At 39.1% G+C, this 24,137-nt stretch overlaps 1 protein-coding gene across 1 annotated transcript in view; it reads right to left on the bottom strand.

Moving 5' to 3' along the window:
• ANXA5 (annexin A5) overlaps positions 1–24,137 on the bottom strand; it is a 31,235-nt gene that overhangs the window by 2,732 nt on the left and 4,366 nt on the right. The window contains exons 3-10 of the mRNA XM_017852606.1: positions 16,540–16,624; positions 14,820–14,914; positions 13,520–13,633; positions 11,812–11,902; positions 8,328–8,407; positions 7,808–7,864; positions 2,228–2,321; positions 1,217–1,312 (exon numbers count right to left, since the gene is read on the bottom strand). Of these exons, the coding sequence (XP_017708095.1) occupies positions 1,217–1,312; positions 2,228–2,321; positions 7,808–7,864; positions 8,328–8,407; positions 11,812–11,902; positions 13,520–13,633; positions 14,820–14,914; positions 16,540–16,624 (712 nt within the window). The remainder of the gene's footprint in view (positions 1–1,216; positions 1,313–2,227; positions 2,322–7,807; positions 7,865–8,327; positions 8,408–11,811; positions 11,903–13,519; positions 13,634–14,819; positions 14,915–16,539; positions 16,625–24,137) is intronic.

Consider the following 24,137-nt stretch of genomic DNA (forward strand, 5'->3'; position numbering starts at 1 on the left):
GTTTCACCGTGTTAGCCAGGATGGTCTCGATCTCCTGACCTCGTGATCCGCCCGTCTCGGCCTCCCAAAGTGCTGGGATTACAGGCTTGAGCCACCGCGCCCGGCCTTTTTCTTTTTTTCTTTTTGAGATAGAGTTTGGCTCTGTTGCCCAGGCTGGAGTACAGTGGTGCGATCTCGGCTCACTGCAAGCTCCGCTTCCAGGTTCACGCCGTTCTCCTGCCTCAGCCTCCCGAGTAGCTGGGACTACAGGCTCCCACCACCATGCCCAACTAATTTTTTGTATTTTTAGTAGAGACGGGGTTTCACCGTGTTAGCCAGAATGGTCTCGATCTCTTGACCTCGTGATCCACCTGCCTCGGCCTCCCAAAGTACTGGGATTACAGGTGTGAGCCACCACGCCCGGCAACTTGCATGTGGATTCTAATTATGAAGGACCTGTCTTAAAGTTTTCTAGTAAAAGTTCATTAACTGCGTACTCAAGTGAAAGGCTACTTTTAGAATTGGTTCATGCACATCTTTAAAAGCTTATTCTCCTGAAGACAAAGAGCACCAAAGTGTGAGCTCAATGCCAAATACTTGGAACAAACAGCAGACAGAGGCTCACTGCAGACCCATATGAAAAAAAGGACTAGAGGAGACTCACAAACTAGATTCACCCTAGTTTTGGAGAGTATATAATGCTGCAATTAACTGCACAGATTCAGTTCTCCAATTTTTCCAGATTATTCTGAATATTTAATTAAAATAAAACTAAATTATTTAATCTGAAATAACCATCATCACATCTTCTATTACATCAAAGATATTCTTTTTTTCTAAACCAGATGACTATTTCTTAATCTGCCTCAAAGCTGAGAGGACAATATTCAAAAGAATTCTAAAATTCCACAGGTATCAGAAAGAATGTTTACAAGCCTCTGAGACAATGTCCACATTTCAGGTTCTTCAATAAATAGTATTTTTAATGCAGCTTCAAAACGATTTTCAAACAATTATCTTAGTATTTCCATAGGATTTAGATGAACTAACCAGACAATCCTGTATTCCTAACATCAAAATAAATTTCTGAATTGGAAATTTACGAGTTTGCTTCCCCTAAATATCATCTCAAACTCTTCCTTTCACACCTAGGTGGTTATTTTCAGGTGCAGCCTCAATTGAATAAAATACTTTAGCTCTTATCACCAAAAATATGAATACATTGTAAATCACCTACCGACAGCAAGGAGTAGTTGCTCCAAATTGCCAGAAGTCTCCCGGTCAATGGTTTCCTCAATTTGAAATCCTGATATAGTCATGTACTTGTCAAACACTAGAAAAAATAAAAATGGTTTCCTAATCACATAAGAATCACTCTTTCCAGAAAGAAGATATCTACTCTGATTAGGTAGTGTCCTACTGAACACAAATCTCCCTTTCTTCCTTGCTGACAGAACCTTGTGCTCAGAGCCTCAATGTGCCAAGCCCTAAGCAATGGATTGCAGGTATACTTTGTTCACTGATTTCCCAGTCCCCTTACTAGTTATAGCCAACGAGACCTACAGGTAAATCCACTAGAGGGGATTCTGAGAAATCTCCTCACTTATAAAAAGTGATACACAGATATGACTGGTTTCCCCTTTCCTTTCCTTCCTGCTGTGAAATGGTTAAGTTTGGAGCGAGAGCAGACATCTTGTGATAATGAAGAAATGAATACGAGAAAGAAAACCAAACACTGGGGATAATGGAGCGAAAAAAAAAAAAACCAGAAAGATCTGAAAAATCTCAGGTCCTGCCAAATCAACCATGGAATCCTACCTCTAGAAAAAAAGCCTGATTTTTCAAGCCACTGTTAGGGTTCTCTGTCACTTACACTAAATTCATTCCCAACTGATACCACAAGTGCTGATGACTATCCAGAGATGAGGTCATGGGTACCAATCTCTAGGAGAAAATATGTGTAGTGAGCCACTACTCAGTGATGTGTGACTACGGGAAGAACAATCTAGAGATCTGACCTCCCTTGCCATCCTCCAGTAGTGAAGAGTGGACTAAGAATCTCTAGTTTGTAAAAGCTACAATAGCAGCAAAGACAATGTGAGATTTCTCCAGGTCACCAAATGGAAGAAATACAAAAACTGATTCATTCGCTAAGTCCCTACTATGAGGAAGGTATTCTGTCACACCAGCTCATGCACTTTCCAAATTTACCAATGTAACTGCCCTATACAGATTTTTTTTCACTCACCCTTTCTCAAATGGGACACACTTCGTGTTCCAAAGATGGTAATAAACTTTTCTTCATCTGTCCCCCATTTAAGTTCTCCAGCCTGAAATAAAGCCTGCAAAAATTTCAAACTCAATTAATAAATTGTTCCTCCATCTCACTTCCAGGTTCTTAATCACACTTGTTTTTTCCTCCCTGAATTTTAACTCACTTGATTCATCATATTGTATTAATAGTTTTCATTTCTAATGTTTCCTGTGCTGAAACTCAGCTGAGTTTGGAGCAACTTTGGAGCTTGCCACTGAACTGTGCCACAGAAGATTCATGGGTACAAGCAACAGAGCATAGCAATGGTGCAAGGTTACATGTTCCCAAAATGTCTGCCATAACCTCCAATCTTTCAGAAGCAACAATATGGGTCAGGAGAAAGTTATGATTACCTCACTGTTGATACATCCATTTACAGTCCGGGAAAGGATTTAACTGGAAGCTACGTTGTCTACCTTTTCTGTTTTGCTTGTTCAATAGCACTTGATTAAGAGTACACTTCATATTTTATCTTTACAACTAAGATTTAACCAAGACTAGCTATAAAATGTTTTCATATTTCCAAAGATCACAATAAATTTTTAAAAGGTTGTGGGTATAGCACAGTGCCTGGCATATAGAAGAACTCAATAAATCGTGGTTGAATAGTTTGAGTGCCCCTACTTCCTTTTTGATATGAGAAAAAAATACATGCTTTCTTGTGTTCATGTAACTGCCTAAAAAATATAAGCTTATATACAAACATCAACATTAACTCTGAATTCACTTATTGAGATGTGAATAATTTATTAAAATCCAAATAATCAATCTTTACAATGACTGCACTTTTTGTTCATTTCAAACTAAGTATACATATTAAAGTAAGATGAATGCAATTTGCTGAGGCTGCTACTTGCAGTTGGCCTTATGCCCACAAGCAGCAACCCAAATAAAGACAGGAAGTGATAATAACAGGTTTGATATAGAAGTTTTGATTACAGTATGTTTAAAAATGTAGATTATGGTGGTAAAGATCTACTTTTTATTGTATTTCTGGAGAATAAGAAAAAAAAAATGAGACTCACATATCTTTATGCCCAATTTTAAAATTAATTATTTTAATGATAAAAATGAATAATACCAATTCTGGACATGTGAACATGCTCTTCAAACCTGAAAAGACAGTAACTCTGAAAGTCATGCATGTATCTAAACTTTAGAACCATATCATGATGACACAGACCTTTCTTAAAATAACTTTTAAAATCTAATTACAAAAACAACACAAGTTCATTGAGAAATTTTGTAAAACTAAGAAAAAACAAAAATAAGAAAATAAAAGTTACAGGCTAGGCATGGTGGCTCATGCCTGTAATCCCAGCACTTTGGGATGCTGAGGTGGGTGGATCGCTTGAGCCCACGAGTTCGAGACCAGCCTGGGCATGGCAAAACCCTGACTCTACTAAAAATACAAAAATTATCTGGGCACGGTGGTGGATGCCTGTAATCCCAGCTACCTGGGAGGCTGAGGCAGGAGAATCGCTTGAACCCAGGAGGCAGAGGTTGCAGTGAGCCTAGATCATGGCACTGCACTCCAGACTGGGTGACAAGAGCAAGAAGGAAAGGAAAGGGGAAGGGGGAAGGAAGAGGGGAGAGGAGGGAGAGGAGGGAGAGGAGAGGGGAGGGGAGGGGAGGGTAAAGAAAGGAAAAGGAATGAAAGGAAAGGAAAGGAAAAGAAGGAAAGGGGAAAGGGAAAGGAAAGAAAACTTGCTATTAATATTAACACCCTGAGGGTGCTAGTTACTACTTCTGGTATGTTTCTACGTGTAGATAAAATATACAACTATATTAACACCTAAATGGGTGACGGACTCATCTTGTACAATATCACAGACATTGATGCACATACTTCTTATCAACTGTTTTAAATGTCTAGAAATTTTCTCTAGTAGTACAGGAGTTAAGCCTGTTATATGGGAATAATTAGTGAGATGTCAGGTATTTTTACCATAATCTTTTCATTTTATTGGGAGAATTATGTTTGGGATCAATACCTATTGTGAAACTATTATTAGGCCGGGCGCGGTGGCTCAAGCCTGTAATCCCAGTACTTTGGGAGGCTGAGGCGGGCGGATCACGAGGTCAGGAGATGGAGACCATCCTGGCTAATGCGGTGAAACCCCATCTCTACTAAAAAATACAAAAAACGAGCCGGGCGAAGTGGCGGACGCCTGTAGTCCCAGCTACTCGGGAGGCTGAGGCAGGAGAATGGCGTGAACCTGGGAGGCGGAGCTTGCAGTGAGCTGAGATCCCCTGCACTCCAGCCTGGGCGACAGAGCGAGACTCTGTCTCAAAAAAAAAAAAAAAAAAAGGTAAAGGAAACTATTATTAAGTAATCATATGCAATAATGATGGCTTCTTCATGTAAAACAATGCTATTTAACAGCTTTGTTTTAATCTAAGTATCCTTTCTTCTAAATGAGGATGCCCAATATTCATGGATCCGTCTGGATGAGGGACCCTTATACCCCTTCCCTAAGCTTTATGGTTCAGCCTAAGTACAGTTTGACAAGCCCTGGTTCAGTGCAAAGGATGAGATTTTAGAGTCAAAACAGATATGGTCTATCTGCGAGATCTCAGATGAACTACTTAATCTCCTCTTCAGCCTCAGTGTATGTAGTCATTAATGGAAATTATATAACTTACATAACGCATTGGACAGGGTCAGGTAATCAGTAGCAAGTGCCCAGTAAACTGATTACTTCTCCTTCTCCCTCTTTCCTCTAAGAGTTCAACTCTCCCTCCAGAGAAAGCATAAAACACGGATTTATCGGGGAAGAAGATAAAATCTGTTTTAATGCATTAAAAATATTAAATCAGTTTAACACATTAAAAATGTTAAAAAGTGGATTATCTACAAAATGTTCGGTTCCCAAGTGAATGACTCTATGGCTTATCAAACCTCTCAAATAACTGAAATCCTCTTAGTGCCAGGTATCAGTAGAGACAAAAATGCACACACTTATAAAAGGGCCCTTTAGCTGTCTCAGCTTACTCTCAAGAAATCTCAAATTCTCACTAGTGATAACAGCCCAGCTGCCCTTGCTATGAGGTATAAGTTGTTGTGTTCCTTTTTATAATGCTCAAAGGTTGTTTTCAACAGGTTTATTAATTAATAATAATACATTTTAAAGAATCAAAAACTAATAGCCAGGATAACATGTTCTGTGTTGCTCCTGGTCACTGGAAGGCTAAGAAAAGCTTGGATTCCATTCAAGGGATATTTTAAAGTAACTTCATAAAACAGTTTTCACATGTGCAGTCTCACATGTACTCTCAGGGTTCTGAATGGTTATAAACACTGCATGACAGGTAAGTGTCACCTATACAGCCTCAGTAATCAAAGGACCAAGGATGCAGGCATTACCTGAAAGCGTGTTCAAAATCCAGACTCCCAGCCCCTGCCCAGACCCACAGAATCAGCTGCAATTAAAGGTCCCCAGGTGCTCCGCATGCCAATGAAAGTTTGAACAGCAGTGCTATCCAGTAAGTGCTCCAAGGACAGAAATCAATGAAAACAAGGTTAAAATGTAGTTTTCCCCTCAGGAGCCTCACGCTGCAGCAATGCTCTCATTACATCACCGACTATCTGGGAAATCTGCCCTCTGCTTGCTAATGCAGGCCTCACTGCAGACATCTGAGAGGACTAGAGTTGGTTTCTTACACTGTGACCCTGAAAAGCTCCCAGAACTCCTATCCTACTCTTCACAGTAGGAATGACAGAAACAGCACTATCTTCTAGCAAAGCCACAAACAATGCTTAGAAAGCAGTAAGATCACCACTTCAGTACCAAACAAAGCCCCTAACAGGAGTACAACTCTGTAGGGTTTCTCCAGCCCTCTCCGCGAAAGAAGGTGGAGTTAAGCTAGATCTGTGCTTGAAGTTGATATTTAATAAGCCCTTTAATGATACAGAAAATCAGAGAAGGCACTAATATTGAAGAACACTGAATATCTCATAGTGAAATATTCTTATAGTGAAATACTAATATTCAAGAACACTGACTATCTTCTAGGGAAAGAGAAAGAGCTTTGGAGTCAGACAGGCCTCGTTAGGAATTCCAACTCCACTGCTATTCAGTGGAAGCCATGGGCTTGTTTCTATATCCATAAAAGGGAAACTGCCCCTCTCTGGTAGAGTTATGTGCTCATTCATTCATCAGTTATTTACTGAGCACCTACTCTATGCCAGAAGCTGAGGACACAATTGAACTGACAGCTCAGGGTGCCCAGGAAGGCAGTCAAGTAAATAGGTGGCTTCCAGAGAAGGTGGCAAGAACTGTGACAGGAAGCCTGGGGGGGGCTATGGTTTTCCCTGTGAGGGGCACCTAACTCTAAAGTATCTAAGCTGAAGACTGACTCTTGAAGAGGACTCAGGTGAAGAGGGGTGGGAGGGGCAAGAGGGCACAGAGACCAAGTGAGAGAGGCTGGAGGCATAAGTAAACAAGACACAGATAACAAAGGGGCTTGTAACCCATTCAGGAACCCGGACTTTATCCTGAAGACAAAGGAACCACCAGAGAGTCTGAAGGTTATAATCAGGGGCTGGACACAATCGGCTTGCATTTTCTTAGAGTGAAGCAACAGTCAAATACTGCACAAAGAGCCCTCAGTAAACATTCAGTTCTTTTTTTCTCTCCAGCTAGACAGATATGACAGCATTCTGAAACCATTATAAAATCACCAAAAGAATAACTTCTCTCCTCTTTCCTGTTAGCAAAGTGAGATTGCACATCCATGGGTTGTTCCACTGGAGGAGTGAATATGGCTCTTCCTTTTTCAATGATACATGACAAACAACCAAGAATTGTATATTCTCTTAACTGAAACATGTGACCAGAAAGAGGTCTATGATTGGTGGTTCTAGAAACCCAAGTAATTCCTTTATTACCAACTTCCAGTTTTTAACTCTCATGTTTCAAATTTCCTTTCCGATATTTTAATAACTGTTTTATTAACCAGACTGAGACTTTATAGGGGTTTAAAAGTCAAGAGGAAATTTTCATTTGGAGTCACTAAAAAGCAGCGGACAGAAGACCAATCCTACTTAAAATTCTGTCAAAGGAAATGCAGAGAAATTTCCTAATACCAAAATAACTTGTCATCTCTTATGTAATTAAACACCACTTACTGTTAAATACTTTATTCTTTCTTCTTTATCTTCTCCTGCTAAGAGACCCACTGCATAACTGGCAGTGGCATTAATAACACCTGTTTTTTGTAAAATTCTCTATTTTGTGAATGTTCAATAATCACAAAACAAAAAAAACCATGTCTAGTTGGAACTCACTATGTAATTTATTTTATTTCATTTCGGCTTTAAGGTAAAATATTTCGCTGAGCAGATCAGAATAAGAAAAAGCTACTTACGTAGGTCTTATGCTATGTGAAGAACCCATTAACAAGATTATCACTAGAAGCTATTATAACATACATTGTGATTTTTTCATTACCATCAATTACTTCTTCATTTCTAGAACATAATAAAGTCATCATATCCTGGGCATCACTCACCTGAGCATCTTGTTCAACTTGAGCTTCATCAATTCCAGCATCAGGGTCTCTGTTAGCCTATGAGAGGTAATATGTCACATTATTGAACTGTAGAGCATTCTCATTCAAAAGGAAAAATGGTTCCACCTGATGGTTATTCAATAAAGCTCTCTCTGGGAATAATATACTTTTATTAAGATCAATCCTGCACTATTTCACATTATCATCACACAGCCTGTCCAAAACCAAAAATGACCCTCCTGATTTTAAATTCTATGAAAGAACAAGATACTGCTATCATTCTGTGAAAGGAACAAGATACTACTATCTAAAACAAATGTATGAGTTAGCTGTTAAGAATTTAGACCAGATATTCTGAAACACAAACAAGCACAGGCAACATACAGCCAGAAACATTGCAGTAAGAATCAGCAAGTACCACAAATTATTAAAAGAATTTTAAGTGACCTTACTTAACTAGATTCAGCCCAGTCCAACTTCAGGCTTTTTAATCAAACTGTAATTCATCTCCACCCAATACCTGAAGGAGAACCACCAACATCCGCTGGTAGTACCCTGAAGTGTCCCCCACCACGTCATCTTCCAGACTTGAGCCATACTCTGCAACAAAATAATTTCATACTTATTTACATCTTCTTTCAACTAGAAAAATAATCTTGCCCCATTAATCAAATGAAAGTGACATAAAAGAAGAAATATTATATTTGGTTAACATAAATTCCCTCTATTCCATCTCTGAATGCTCTCAGCAAATGCTTTCAGTGAGTAGTTGGACAAAAAAGAATTAAAGCTCCCAAAGGCACTCAATTCAAACTTAAATCAAGACTCAGCCATTTAGAAATTCTCTTGACCAATGTAGTCATTAGTCTAGAGACACATGATGGTACTGGAAAGTGTCCAAAACACAATCAGTCATAACCTTAAATTCTGTTTTGCTGTCTTTCAAATCTTTTACATGGTTAGCTTCCAAATGTCTTCCATCCTCTAATATTCTGGGATTTATTTCTTTGGGCATGGCCATCACTCCCCCAATAAGGTATTTTTTCTCTGCAGAAATGAAGTTAACTCTGAGAGACAGCAATGATATTTTAAAGTACGCCCCCCTCCCACCTCTATTTCCAGCTGCTCAACGTAAGGCCATATAAAAGCGGAGAATTGGGATCTACAAGAGTCTACAAGTCTTTCTTACTACTCTCAAACAGTTGGTATTAAAGGAAAGGAGGCCTTACTCTAAGGCATTTAAATATTTAATTATTATGTGAAAGCAAACGAACTTTAAAAGCCTGAAACTTCTATTTTAAAAGGCCCGGAAGAGTTATATGTTTATTTCAACCAGTTACCCAAATACAAAACCTTGTAGGAATCTTTAATTCTTTCTTCTATGCCAACACCTGTATATATTAACCATTAAATCCTATCACATGTTTCTCCTGTCCCTGATTTATCCTCCTCACACCTCTCACTAACCTAGGTTGGGCCATAATTCCTAAATACCTAGCTTACCTCCCACACACATAACTGTCCAATTAGCCTTTCTATTCAAATCTCCTTCCTCCCTCAGTTGTTCCTTCAGCACTCCACTGCCCATTCAGGAATTTACAGTACCTTTGAATTAAGTCCAAATTCCTAATCCAGTCATGCATAACCATCTATATGAGCCTAACCTCGCTTGTTCCATTTACCTCCCACAATGGACATGCACACATCCTCCACAGCAGCCAGGCCCTCTCCATCCCTCAATATACTCTCCACAGTCCAGTTTCCATGCCATTAAAGACAAGCAGTACCTCACCCAAAAATACCTTTTCTACCTACTCAAAATGCACCGTCTTTTTTTCCCAGCTTTATTATGATGGACAAATAAAAATTGTATATATTTAAGGCATATACCATGATGTTTTGATATATGTGTACATTGTGAAATGATTACCACAATCAAGCTAATCAGCATATCCATCACTTCATATAGTCTATATTTTTGTGTGTGGTGAGGACATTTAAAATATACTCTCTTCGCAAATTTCAAGCATATAATACAGTTATACTTTCACTAGAGTCACCATGCTGTACATGAGATCCCCAGAACTTATTCATCCTGCCTAACTAAAATTGTGTACGCTTTGATCAATGTATCACCAGTCCTTTCTCCCATTCACCCCGCCCCTATACCCTAGCAAACACTGTTTTACTATCTGTTTCTTTTTTTTTTTTTTTTTGAGACAGAGTCTCACTCTGTCGCCGGGGCTGGAGTGCAGTGGCCGGATCTCAGCTCACTGCAAGCTCTGCCTCCCGGGTTCACGCCATTCTCCTGCCTCAGCCTCCCGAGTAGCTGGGACTACAGGCGCCCGCCACCTCGCCCGGCTATATTTGTATGTTTTAGTAGAGACGGGGTTTCACAGTGTTAGCCAGGATGGTCTCGATCTCCTGACCTCGTGATCCGCCCGTCTCGGCCTCCCAAAGTGCTGGGATTACAGGCTTGAGCCACCGCGCCGGTCCTTACCATCTGTTTCTATGAGTTCAATTTTTTTAGATTCAACATAAGTGAGATCATGCATAGCTTATGCCTTGTGCCTAGCTTATTTCACTTTGCATTATGTCCTCTACATTTATCCATGATGTTGAAATGACAGGATTTCCTCTCTTTAACACTGAATAGTACTCCCATGTGTGTGTGTCTGTTTGTGTGTGTGTGTGTCTGTGTGTGTGTGTGTGTGTGTGTATTCTTTATCTATTCATCTGTCAATGGACACTTTGTAAACCCACCTAGTCTTGAAACTCTGCTGCATGTGTGATTTGTACCATGAAGCCTCCCTAACATCCAAAGCTATGATGACCTCTCTCTTCTGAATGCATTTTTGCATTTAATATTATTGGTATTTTACTTTAGTTTGAATTTTATTTTCCTTTAAATATTGCAGTCATTCTGTCATGTCACCCGAGGAGACTGCATGCAAACTGCCTGAGGACAAGAGCTGGGTTATGCACACCTTTTGTCACTCATGACAACTAGCACACTGCCAGACACACAGCCAGTGCTCAATTATACAGCTGAGTAGCACAGACCACAGTTATAACCCCGTTTGAGCACACCATTTGTAATCCAGTAGCACAAAGGTTCTCATCAACGTCAACATCCCCAGAAAGAGATACTTGAATAGTACATCAAATAAAGTTCAAAGTTGAGATACATGTATCACTTCTGCCTTAGTGGTTGGGAACTTACTGCCTATAAAAAGAGAAGCAGGAAAGAGAGATTCAGCCCTTTAGAAAGGTAATTATACAGTTGCTCTAAACTATCACACTGTTTTGACTTGCTGGGTTAACAAAGTCATTTCTAAGATTAACAAACTAATGACAAGATACAGTCCCTAGCAAAAGACACTAGGCTTGGAGTCTGTTGACTGAGCTGAGAAACTGGATAGTCTGACCCTCCTCAATCAGGCAGGAGAAAGAGCTGGCTACAAGAAATCTGGTAAGAAAAGGACTCTCTACCTCTACTTTTTATTTCATTTTCTTGATTCTATTCATGGGATATATTTCAGGCTGAAATGCAGATTTCTGTTCATGAAAAAGGCATACACTTTATCAACTCTGATGTGGGAAAGGGTTTAGGTTTCTCTTCCAAAGTTCCAAAAGTACTTTTATATAACTCCTAAATTTTGCTAACATAAAGCTAAATATTTTAAAGGAGGAAAACCATTTTACCTTAATGTTAACATAAAGACAACCTGTGTATTCCTACACTAATTGCAAATCCTATGCAAAAGTAAACTCCATCTTCAGCAGCAGCTTCTTATAAAATGTTAAAATAAAAGAGGATAAAAAGCCAGTCTTTTCCTTACTGAAGGAGAAAAACAGCTTGAATTGCAGGTCATTCATTCATTCATTCATTCAATCATCATTTACTGCCTGCCTCCCATACCTACAAAGGACTGCATTCAAATCAGAGAAATGAAGGAAGTAACAGTGGAGGTGAAGTCAAAATATAACTCACAAACATTTACCTTCTTCATAAACTTCTTTGATGGCTCTTAGTTCTTCAGGTGTCCTTGAAGCAATAATTTCTGTCAGTACTTTTTCATCTGTTCCAGCTCCCTGTTTAGAGATTTTAATAGGGAAAACATGTCAATAAGACTTGAAAGAAAGTTATTTTCCCAGAATAGATGTTACCCAAATTGCACAGTTATATAAATATTATCCAGTATAACATGGATTTATTTGTATGTGAGTTCTATTAGTTACAGAAATAACAAATGTTAAATGATTTTCTCTCCAAAGACCATTTTATTCTTTTTGTCTAATGGAAAACAATGTTTCTCATGTGTATGCGTGTGTGTGTGTGTGTGTGTGTGTGTGTGTGTGTGTATATATGTGTACATATATATAACCAGTTACATAAATTTGTAACTTTTAATTTGATCACTTAATTCTAGTTTAAAAGTAAAACATTTTAATGAAAATTGAAGTAATTTTTAAAAACTGGAAGAGTAAAAATGAAAATTTCACATAAATGTACACGGAAGAGCACTGATACTTAAACAATATGCCCCTCAAAAGATAAACCCCTGACCCCCAAGTTAAGTGCTGTGCAGTCACAGGAAAATTCTACATCAAAGGTAACGATAAATATAGCATTGCTTAATTATTAGGAATTAAAACAGTATAAAGGAATTGAGAGTTGCTTTCTGGATTTTGAAAATCATTTTAGCTGGCTTTCCTTTTCTGCTTTTAAAATCACATCTACATCATTAAACTAAGAGATGCAACAATACAGCTGAACTTAATTTTTTTTAAAAGATAGTATATTCAAGACTTATTCTCTTTATATTTCTAACTTTGCCAAAATCAAGCACTGAAAACCTAGAGTTCATTCTGTGGCAGAATTTCAACTACTGCTGACATTTCAGAAGCACTTAGCAAAAAAAGTACTTTTCTCAATAACCTAAGATTTTTGTTTATTCCAAAAGAATCACCATAGGAAAATGAAGAGACTGAGCACAAACCAGCTCCTATCAGGATGACCCTTCTCCTCTCCACTCCATCAGTAAGAATCCCTGAGAAACATTATTTCCTTGTTAAATTTCAGTGTGCCCATTCAAAATCTAACAGCGAACAACTGAACTACTTCCTGTCCCATGAGCCTAAACAAATGTGTCAATACCGTCATATTTATACAACATTCCAAACACCAGTCAAGGGAATACACATTTAGTTTTCGTTCCAACTGAAATTACAGCAAGTTTACCGGCTACTTCATTTTAGCATTTAGAAGGGCAGGAAAGAAGGAAAGAGTATGAGAAAATATTTATCTTGAAAATTCTCTCTGACGCTTTACCTTTTAACCTAAAATGATGTTATTGTTCCCTAATCAGGCAATTTTCCATTTAAAAAGATAAAAGAGCTCATCTGTAATATTTTTTAAACATCCTCAAAATCAGAAGACAGGCATGAAAATAAAATACAAAAGCTATAAAATATTAAAATTTTAAGTAGCCCAGTATTATTGAGTTTAAATGTACAAAAAGATGAAATGACACATTTGTAATTTTCTCCCTCCTTTACTGCTTATTGCCTCCCACTTTTGTCTTCCAAGCAACTCTCACTAAAATAATCAGATAAAATGTTTTAAATATGACAAATAAGAGGAAGTAATTACCGAAACAAAATAATACTATTTATGACAAGAATGTTCCTTTCACCCAGCCTTTTTACCTTCAAGGCATGTTTCAGTTCATAAGCGTCATAAAGCCGAGAGGGTTTCATCAGAGCCACAATTAACTTTTCAAATTTTCCAGTTAGTTCTGATTTCAGGTCATCCAGAAGATCCTAACCCACAGAAAATACAAATTTGTTAACCAGCAGAAATTGTAATAAGATTCTTCTTAAATATGAATGACAGGCCTTTGCTCTAATGAATTCTTTATGTTGCCATCTCCAAGTAGAAGGCCCATGAGCTAAATAAAATCCCATAACCTTGAATAACATACTTTTAACCGGTGATCAAAATCTTACACTAAGGCAAACCCACTTACATGTCAAGATATTTGTTTCTAAAAGATGTTTTTCTTAACTTGAAAAGAAATGAATACCTTTAAAAGTAGACTTAAAATATTGTATTTTAAAATACTATTCTGAGAAACATCTTTTTTTAATTCCAAAAAATAATCATATAATGAAATTTACAAAGGACATTTAGTCTCTTATACCCAAACATAATTTTTTTCTTTTCTCTCAATATCTAACAACATTCAAATACATAATAGATTATAGTCATTATTAAGACTCCTGATCACTGGGTGATATCTGTTCCTATGGGGAAACTGTGTATGTAATTATGAAAAAATTATGTAATTATGAAAAAAACCCAGTATTTCCTACCTATAAGTTTCAGCATACCACACAACTAAAAATGGGTGTTTAGAATACTTCCTTTTTTGCTTTGCATTTGTTTTCTTAATTGACATATGTTTTCAGAATAAGAAGGCTATATTTAAGTTTTCATGCACGCATTAATTCATTTAAATTTAAATAATTCAAATAATTCACTTAAATAATTCAAATAATTTTTTTTGAATTGTTAGTCAAATAAAAGCATTTAAATCAACTAATTAAAAATCCATGAGTTAAAATCATGACAAAAGGAACCAAGACTGTGACCGTGTTAAAACAAAACATATTTTAATACAGGCTTACACCTAGAAAACGAATAGTAAGACATCCATGTGAACGTGAGTGGGAAGCACAGAGGAAAAGAAGAGGGACAGTTCTCACCACAGGATCTTTTGGCACCTCGACAGCATTAGGCAAGGAAAAACAATTCTGTGAGGATAAGCTGGGTGAGCACTGTATCCCAAGAGCTGATAATTTAGAGGAGAGTGGAAAAGAAACAGAAGTAGGGAAGTTGCAATCACAAAATAAATGATGCTTACAAAAGAATATCAGTATATTCCAAACTAGTCTTATAACTGATAGCTGTTCTCCCATTCTCTCTTGGGATGAAGTGTGATCTTACCCTGCCAAACAGAGTCTTAAAAGCCGCAGAGATTTCCTGGCGCTGAGCGTTACTTCGGGATGTCAACAGAGTCAGGATGCTCTCCTCATCTGTGCCTGCAATTTATGGTTAACAATTACATTTTGGCTCCTACATGCATACTCTCCCAATGATCTCGGCAACCCGCTTCCCAGTCACCTTATTTCCTTGCCTCTCCCTATGCAAATATAAAATATATTTTATGGCCGGCGCAGTGGCTCACACCTGTAATCCTAGCTCTTTGGGAGGCCAAGATGGGAGGATTGCTTGAGGCCAGGAGTTCAAGACCTGCCTGGTCAACATAGTTAGACCCCCCCCATCTCTTAGGAAAAAAAAAATATATATATATACGTGTGTGTGTGTGTATATATGTGTATATATGTGTCTGTATATACACATACACACTATATATATATAAATGTTTTATTAAAGTTTACTTAAAATTTACTATATATAAAATAGTATGTTTCCAATATATTCTACCCCTATTCCCAACATATTGGGAAGTAGATGGAAAAATACTCCTGCCTTTTACAAAACTTAGTACACCTAGTTTTTCATGCAACAGATACTCAAATAACAACTATCCACAAGGCACAATATGCTGGGTGTTACAGGGGATTGAGGGAAGAGAAAGAGACTCTGGCTTCAAATTATAATTTAAGGTAGAAATATAAAAACACACAAATAATTGTGAGCTAAGGCAAAATGTGACAAGTGCCTCAGGAGAGATCTAGGTGTCAAATGGGACTCAAAGAAGGGTCTCTTAGCTGATAGGAGGTGGAAGGGAGTCTTGGAGAATGCTTCGGGGAGAAGGTGACACCCACAAGTCTCAAAGGATGGAAGGATTGTGAAAGGCAGTGACAAAAGAAAGGACAGCTTTTAGAATGAGAGAAAAGCTCAGCAGTGGGGAAATACAGGGCTTTCATAAACAGCAGATAAGCCAGCATGGCTGGGTCTGAGAACACATGAAGCAGTAATGGGAGACGAGTCTGAAAAGGTGGGCTGGATGCAATGGAAGGACTTGCAGGGCCAGAAAGCACATGAGTAGTAGTAAAAAAGGAGCCTGAGCACAGAAGATCAGTGACACATGGAAATCCTTGAGAAGAGAGGTTAAATGACTAGAAAAGAGGCTGGGGAAAGAGAAGAGACTAGCAGAATGAGAATGGGATATCTGATTGGGAACAGAGCTACACAGCTGCTCACCTGCAGGGATGGCTGCCTCATCAACTCGGGCCTCTACCACACAGGTGAGGGTGACAAGCTCAAAAGCACAGAGGCTGAATTTAACTGCCTGTTCAGTTCTAGAGACTGAATATTAGGGATGGTTTATAGCAAGCTTGTCCAACCCACGGCCTGCAAGCCACATGTGGCCCAGGACAGCTCTGAATGCAGCCCAACACAAATTCATAAACTTTCTTAAAACATTATGAAATTTTTTTGCGACTTTTTTTTTTTAGCTCATCAGCTATCATTAGTATTAGTGTATTTTATGTGTGGCCCAAGACAATTCTTCCAATGTGGCCCAGAGAAGCCAAAAGATTGGACACTCTTGGTTTATAGTATTATTTTGTTACCTTAACATGTCTCTTCTCCTACAGATTTCAGATCAAAATATTCTAAAATAATTCTTACTGTAATTAATGACTTGTTTGGAAAAACAAATATCACATTTGCTTTAGAAAGAGGAAGCTAAATTTACCCAGGCCTTTCATGGCCTTCCGAAGAGTTTCTGCATCAGCCCGCTCATCAAATCCAGGGAAGTCAGTCACAGTGCCTCTGAGAACCTAATTCAGGAAACACAGTGGTATTATTCATGTCATGACTAATATGACAAAGTAAATAATACAAACAGGAAGCCGCTTGCTATATATCACATTCAGTCATTAAATAAATTTACCATTTGATAAGATTTGTGACTCCTTTTGAGCTGGGAAGTGAAGCATTTACAATGGGGATTGGCAAGACCAATTCAGCACAGAAGCTATCCTGACCACCTGTAATACCATCAGTGGGAAGGCTGGCTGTCTCTTCTCTGTGACCAAACCCCACCAACACCTCCTGGTTCACAGAGGGCACTTCTTTGCAGGTCCCCTTCCCATTAAGTCTCACACCATTTTGATCTACAAGCATACTGAGCCCGCATTAAATCTTAATACCCTGTCCTGAGTACTCAATTCTAAGCAATGCTCTTGTTACATGCCTTTTCATCTAAGTCCTGTTTTTGTATACTTACTTAGGGACTTTATGATAACCCAGCAAAGCCTGAAATGATCGTTCATGTGTCAGAGGAATACAAATCTTTGAATTTAGAACTTTATAAAGGTATATTGGAAGACATTCTTCATAAAGCTTCCTGTTACACACTACTTTATCATATATATACACTGCTTTTAATAACCAAAATATCTTCATATTTCAAAAAAAGTTACTGATTATCATTAGATCCTTAGAGTCAGAAAGCTTTACTAATACTGAGCCATAAAAGTTTATCTTACACTAAATGGAGGCTCACAGAATTTACTTGACCGGTAAACATTTTTGCATTCCCTCAAAACTCCTGCTTATGTACCATCTAAACTGAGAAACAAACAGCTAAAAGGACTGTAAAGCTAGCCTAGTTTACAATCTTACATGTCTTATTATAAATGCACAAAAGCACAGCCATCAAAAAGGAGGAAAGTTTCTTTTCCACCTTAGCCTCCGATTGTTGCATATGCCAACAATAACATAATACTAATCAAATTTTAAAAGATGACAACAGAGAGAGAGAGCCACGGTGAAGAACTTCCCCAGGACATAGTGTCAAAGATCAGTTCAGTGGCCTTCTCTCTGTAGTGGCACTAAATTAGGCTTCCTGAAAAAGTGGCACTCATGGATCCAGGAGATAACGACAAAGACTCTCTCTCTGGCCACACTTTGAAAGGCTCCCCTGAGCCCTCTTCTCAACTCGTCCTTGTCGCTGGGCCTCCTTTGCCTGCCTAGCAAGAAGCTTGCTAAGTCAGTTTACGGAGTATACCCCTACTTTTGGAATCTGATCACTCTCTGTTATGAACTGAATATGTGTCCCCTCAAAATTCATATGTTGAAACCCTACCCCACCACATGATGGTAAATAGGAGGTAGAGCTTTTGCGAGATAATTAGAATTAGATGAAGTCATGAAAGCATGAAAGCAGGTCCCCCAAAATAAGATCAGCATCCTTGTAAGAATCCAGAGAGAGCTTGCTTCTCTCTGCTCTGTCATGTGAGGCTACAATAATGTCTAGAAGACAGCCCTCACCACACCCAACACGCTGGCACCCTGAGACTTCCAGTCACCAAAACTTTGAGAAATGAATTTCTTTCTTTATAAGCCACCCAGTCTATAGTATTCTGTTACAGCAGCCCAATGAACTAAGGCACCCTCTATATCTGATCAATTTCCTCATCCCCTTCCCCCTACATCTGATCATCCTGGCCTGCCTTCAGCAAGAATCCTATTAAGTCAGTTTAGAATCCTATTAAGTCCCCTTAACTTGATGTTTCGTCTTAGTAACTTTCCATCCACTGACCTCACTCTGCTTGTTAGCTATAAATCCCCAGTTGTCTTCCCTGTATTCAGAGTTGAACCTAATCTCTCTACATGACTTACATTGTAATATTCTTGACTGAGGTCTTCCTTACCATCAGAATAACTTTTTCTTCAACAATGGTCCTTACTCTTGTTCAAGAAGAGAAGACACACTGTTCTTTCCTCTGAACAGGGTCAGCTAACAGAGAACTTATGAGAAAACCTGACCTCATGAAGTCCCACATGACCTTAACTCCAAAGTCAAGTGGTATGATCTTGAGGCCAAAAGAATACAATTCAAGAGAAAAAGAGGTGTTTCCAGGTTGATGTCCCAGCCCCAGGTTGTTGAAAGCACCACTGGTAGCAGCTTTCACTCCCTCTGTGCCTCAGCTAAACAAGGGACTGTGGCCAACTAGGAAAAGGGGAAGGGGAGCCTCTCTCCCACTTGTCTCATGGAGAGGTTATGAAACTAAGCCAGAGCTGTTCATTCCACCAAGAGGGAAATCCACCCACAGCCAGGCTAGTCTCCATTTCCACCCCATCTAAGGAGCACAGACACATAAAGACCAATAGATTCCCTGCCCTTCACATTCATTCCATACCTTAATCCATATGAAACTGAATGGTTGAATACTGACAACTTCATAAAAGGAGTTATAGTTTAGAAGATAAATCTGCAAGATTTGAGAAGATGATGCTTCAAAATTAAGTCTGGGTTAGGAAATTTCTTTCTCTCAGATCAAGTTACAGCTTCTCTTTAATGAGACCACTTCAAATTGATCAATATCATTGTAAAAATGAAAAAACTCCACAAGTTTTCTTAATGTGAGAACTTAGAACTGAATGCTCCTTGCAGTTCACCTGTCTTTTTACTCATTGACTCACCATCTTTTGAATGCCTCCCACGTCCAAGTATTATACTAACTACTAGTTAAGAGTCAGGATCCCTCAAGTTAAGTATGAAATGACAGGCATATAACTAATCAAGTGCAGCAGAATATGTACACACAGAGGCTGGATTAGGGCAATGTGAGCACATTTGAGAACTATATTGGGAAGTGTGAAAAGAGAAAAAATTCAGGAAAAAAATTCCAACGACTCTCGAAAGTTGCCTGTGAATTTGCCAGGCCAATCTGGTACTTTGGATAAAGAGTTAAGTATTTCAACAAGCAGTAAGGTTGAAAGAAAAACAAGGGAAAGGTCGCAGTGAAGGGAGGGGAAGGGGATAAAAGCCATGCTAAAATGTGCAGACTTCATTCTGTAGTCAACAGGAAGCCACTGGAGGACACTCAGGCAGGGAAGAACAATGTCAACTCTCCACAGCAATATGCCTCTGGCAGCAGTGGACACGATGGAACGGACTGTGCAAGAGTGACAAGAAGACTGCTTAGAAACTAACAACACAAAGAAGGAAAGGAAGATCTAAACAAAGGCAGGGACAGAAACAGGCCCCGGGTAGACAGGAACTATTTAGGATGATTCTGTTTTTTGGATGAGAAAAAGGATGGCTGGCTTTGCATTTCTCCACAGTAGGCTTGTGAGTTGTCAGCATACACGGGTAGTAGCTGGAGGAGGCCACCACGCAAGACAATATTAATGGGGTGAAAAGAGCCAGAGGAGAAAGAAAGGGAAGGTGACCTACAATCAGAGTGGCAGCTAGTATCTGCCAAGTGCAGCAATGCACCAGGCACCATGCACAGAGCTTCACACAGATCATCTCAGGGAAATCCCATCTTACAGACAAAGAAACATACTGGCTCAGAAAGGTTTTAGCAAATGAGTCACCCAAGTGACCATCAAACAAGCAAGTAGCAGAGATGGGACTTGAAGCCACAGGACCTTGACTCCTGGGCTCTTACCCATGAAGCTACACTGCCCTCCCAAAGGCAAAAAGAAAATCCAAGGAGGGTGATGGCATGGAAGCTAAAGGAGACAAATGTTCCAAGAGGAAAGAAAGAGGAGGCTGTGTCCAATACCACTGGAAGTCAAGGAAGAGCTAAGACTGAAAGGGTCCACTGGATAACTAGGAGGTCTTTGGTGACGTTTAATAGTCTGGCTATAGGACACTCAGGAATGAATTGAGGGAAAGACCGTCTCAATGAAACAATAGTTTGCAAACCAGGCTTTTAAAAATAGTTTGCAAACCAGGCTTTTAAAAAAAAAAAAAAGGAAAAAAAAAAAAAAAGGGCTTGATCCAGTTTATAGGCTATGAAGAAAATTCTGGAGAGACAGAGAGGTTAAAAACAGGGAGAAGTTAGAAACAGAAGAGACATGAGGGATTGGCCTAAAGAAAAAAGGTATCTGACACCAGAGACTGAAGGAAATTGGATGAAAGATGAATGGAAGAAAAGCATCTAAAAATCTCACCTACTAAGTATGAAGGAACAACTGCTGGTCCTCTTTTTGAGAGCTTTCTAGAAATTGTGAAACACTTTTGCTACATTCCATACAATCAGAGTCACCCACCAAGGATGACAAAGCCACGTAGCAGTATTAAGAGACCAGATGTGAATCAGAGAAATGAGTCAGAAGGGCAGAACCCTTGTTTGGACATCCTGCCCAAACCCCATCGCTGCCCACACAAAACTTGTCTGCAAATGTGACTTCAAATGACTCATTCAAGAGGGCTTCCCCTGTTTCCTGGAGTCCCCACACTTTATGCAGATTAATGCCAACTCTTAAGTAGGTACTGTTCCCTCACCCATTCACCCATCCTCAGTTCATCCTCAATTCCCTTTATCTGCTTAAAACAATGCCTTAGGAAGAGAATTATAATATATTCTTAGATAATACTTGGCCAAAATATACAATTCACTCTTTTAATTCTCACCTTCGAAAATATCCATTCTTTAGGTCTATAATTGTGTTGGCTTTTTTTTCTCTAAATGAAAAAGTTCTTTACCCGCAAAGACTAGGTATGCCAAAATAAAATGAATAAAACCAACCAAACACCAAGGGAAGGGTTGCTTTTCTAGACACAGAACTTAGACATAAATAACAATTTCAAGTTTAAAGATGAGAAAGTATTCACCAGTCTGGAACATTTTATATAAAGCTTTCCTGAAGACACAGAAAAGGACTAAACTCTCTTTGTTCTCCAGTTCCATGTAATCAATATTTACTCAAATACCCCCCCCCCACCCTGCCCGCCACACCGGCATTCCACATAATATTAATTAGGAGCTGGAAATCATGAAGCAAACCACAAGCTGAGCAACTGCTAAGCCACTATGCAGTGATTTTTAAGGGTGGTTCTTCTGAGCCTCAGGTTTCCAAAGACCTTGGGGCCACTCCAAAAAACAGGAAGCTGGGAAGACAATTGCCTTCCAACTCCATGTATATACACCAGGGCCCTACCTTATGTACGTACTAGGGTACCGTTAATATTTCCTGCAATACTGGTTCCCACTAATAAGAAAATAAATTGTTTATCACTGTACTACGAAAAAAAATAAGAGCATAAAAGAGGGAAATGTCAGTGTGACCTGATTATGCTTTGAGCTGCAAAGTAAAATAACTATCAGGGAAAAAATTAGGACCTCCAAGAAGACTGAGGAGTACAAACACATCAGAGGTCAGAGACATGCTCTCAACCCCCAATCCTAACCCTTGCTCTAATCCCAACTCAGAAAAAGTGAATGTTATACTTCAAAGCGTTAAACTCGAACTAGTCTATTGCTTACTTTTGTGTAATTTCCTTTCCTTTTCATGCTCTTTTTTACTTGTTTTTGCTTCTTTCCATTTGTCTATCCATCCTACTACCTCTGACCTGTTTGTTAAAATCAAATGCAAGGGAGAAAAAAACATCACTGGAGAACAGACTAAGTTGTTTGCATCGTGGTAGAAAAGAAGGTTTTGATAACAAAGTAAAGCTTTGTAAAATGATTTAAATTTTTGTTGTGTATTTCTTTAATGCTCTGTGTTTAATGTTGTGTCTCTTTACCAGTGTAAGAATGACTTCCCTTGGCAAACACTAATAAAATGGAAAGTTAAATTGTGTGCTCCTACAAGTTGCCCAAGAATAACTCCAGTGATGTCTTGAGTGAGTTAAAGTGAGCAGGTGGCACTGGCCACACTGAGTTCACACTGGAGGTCAGAGGAGAGTGTGCTATTTTACCAAACTGTTCCACTGGGCATTCCATGAATAACATTTAAAAAGTTCTATCAATAACCAATTCATTCACACTGGCATTTCAAAAACAATCACGGGTATAGATTTCTCATATTAGAGAAGAGTGTATACAGATTCACAATTTCATTTCCTTTTGTATCTAAACAAGGGGCACAAATCTAATGAACATGGCTGTTCCTAGACAAAGGTAGGAAATAAATCAGCTTCAAATCTTTTTTAGTGGAAGAGATAAATAATATATAAACAAATGGATCTGGCCAGATGCTGTGGCTCACGCCTATAATCCCAGCACTTTGGGAGACCAGGGCACGTAAGGTCAGGAGTTTGAGACTAGCCTGGGCAACTTAGCATAAACCCCGTCTCTACGAAATATACAAAAATTAGCTGGGCACCACCACACCCCACTATGGTCCCAGCTACTCATTCAGGAGGCTGAGGTGGGAGGATCACTTGAACACTAGAGGCAGAGGTTGCAGTGAGCCCAGATAGTGCCACTGCACTCCAGCCTGGGTGACAGGGTGAGACTCCATCTCAAAACAAAACAAAACAAAAAAACAAACAGAACCTACAGAAATAAAATAGCATTTAGAGGACTTAAGAGATCATATATACCTTACTATTTACTAGATAGTGCCATCTGAGTGTTTTCTAAGAAACTCAAATTCAACATATCCTCTACTGTTTCTTCCCTGCCTCAAACCTGCATTTTTTTTCCAAAAAAAAAAAAAAACCACCCACACACAATCAACCATGGTCAAGCAAGCCAGTCCTGTGACCCTCCCCTGACCCTTTATCAGTTAACAACCACCCCACTCAAGTATCAAATTTGCCCACCCTCCCCGACAGGCCCCTCCTATCTAAAACCTGAGACACTGCCTACTTTAAGCCTTTGAGGTCTCACTGGGATTACCACAACAGAGCCTATGTGGTTTTCCAATACTCAGCTTCCCTCTCCCTTCTCTCAACCCCCACTCCACCACCCTGCCTTTGCATCTTCCAGAAATGCACCCATCACACTGGCCCCAGGGTGAGCTTTGTTTAATATAAATCTGACAGTGGCACACCTCAACCGGCAACTCTTTGATAGCTCTCTATCACCTATAAAATGGTTCATAATCTTTAGTGCTGGCTCCTGTCTACCTATCTGGCATTCCTTTCCAAGACAGGGCTTGATTTCCCCACCTCACTGCAGTTTCATTCCATCATGCTAAACTCTTTTATACCCCTAAGTATTTATTTGCTGTTGTTGCCTCTCAGTATAATGGCTTCCCTCCTTTGTCCCATACAAAGAATGCCAGCTAAGTAACCTCAATTTCCCCTGCTGTGAAACAAAAATAGTAATACCTATTTCCAAAACTATGTTATGAGGACTAAATAATGCACACACGAGACTTGGCAACGCAGCTATTATATCAATAAATCTTAGATCCATTTCCCATTGCGCTCATGTTTAACAATACTTGGCACACAGTGAAAGTGCAAAAGCCTCATACATTCATGAATGCATGCACAGATGAAAAAGAGAACAGTTAAGAACTAGTGTCCGGCCGGGCGTAGTGGCTCATGCCTGTAATCCCAGCACTTCGGGAGGCCGAGGCACACGGATCACTTGAGGT

Source organism: Rhinopithecus bieti, unplaced genomic scaffold (assembly GCF_001698545.2).
Source record: "Rhinopithecus bieti isolate Rb0 unplaced genomic scaffold, ASM169854v2 scaffold_33326, whole genome shotgun sequence".
Taxonomy (NCBI): domain Eukaryota; kingdom Metazoa; phylum Chordata; class Mammalia; order Primates; family Cercopithecidae; genus Rhinopithecus; species Rhinopithecus bieti.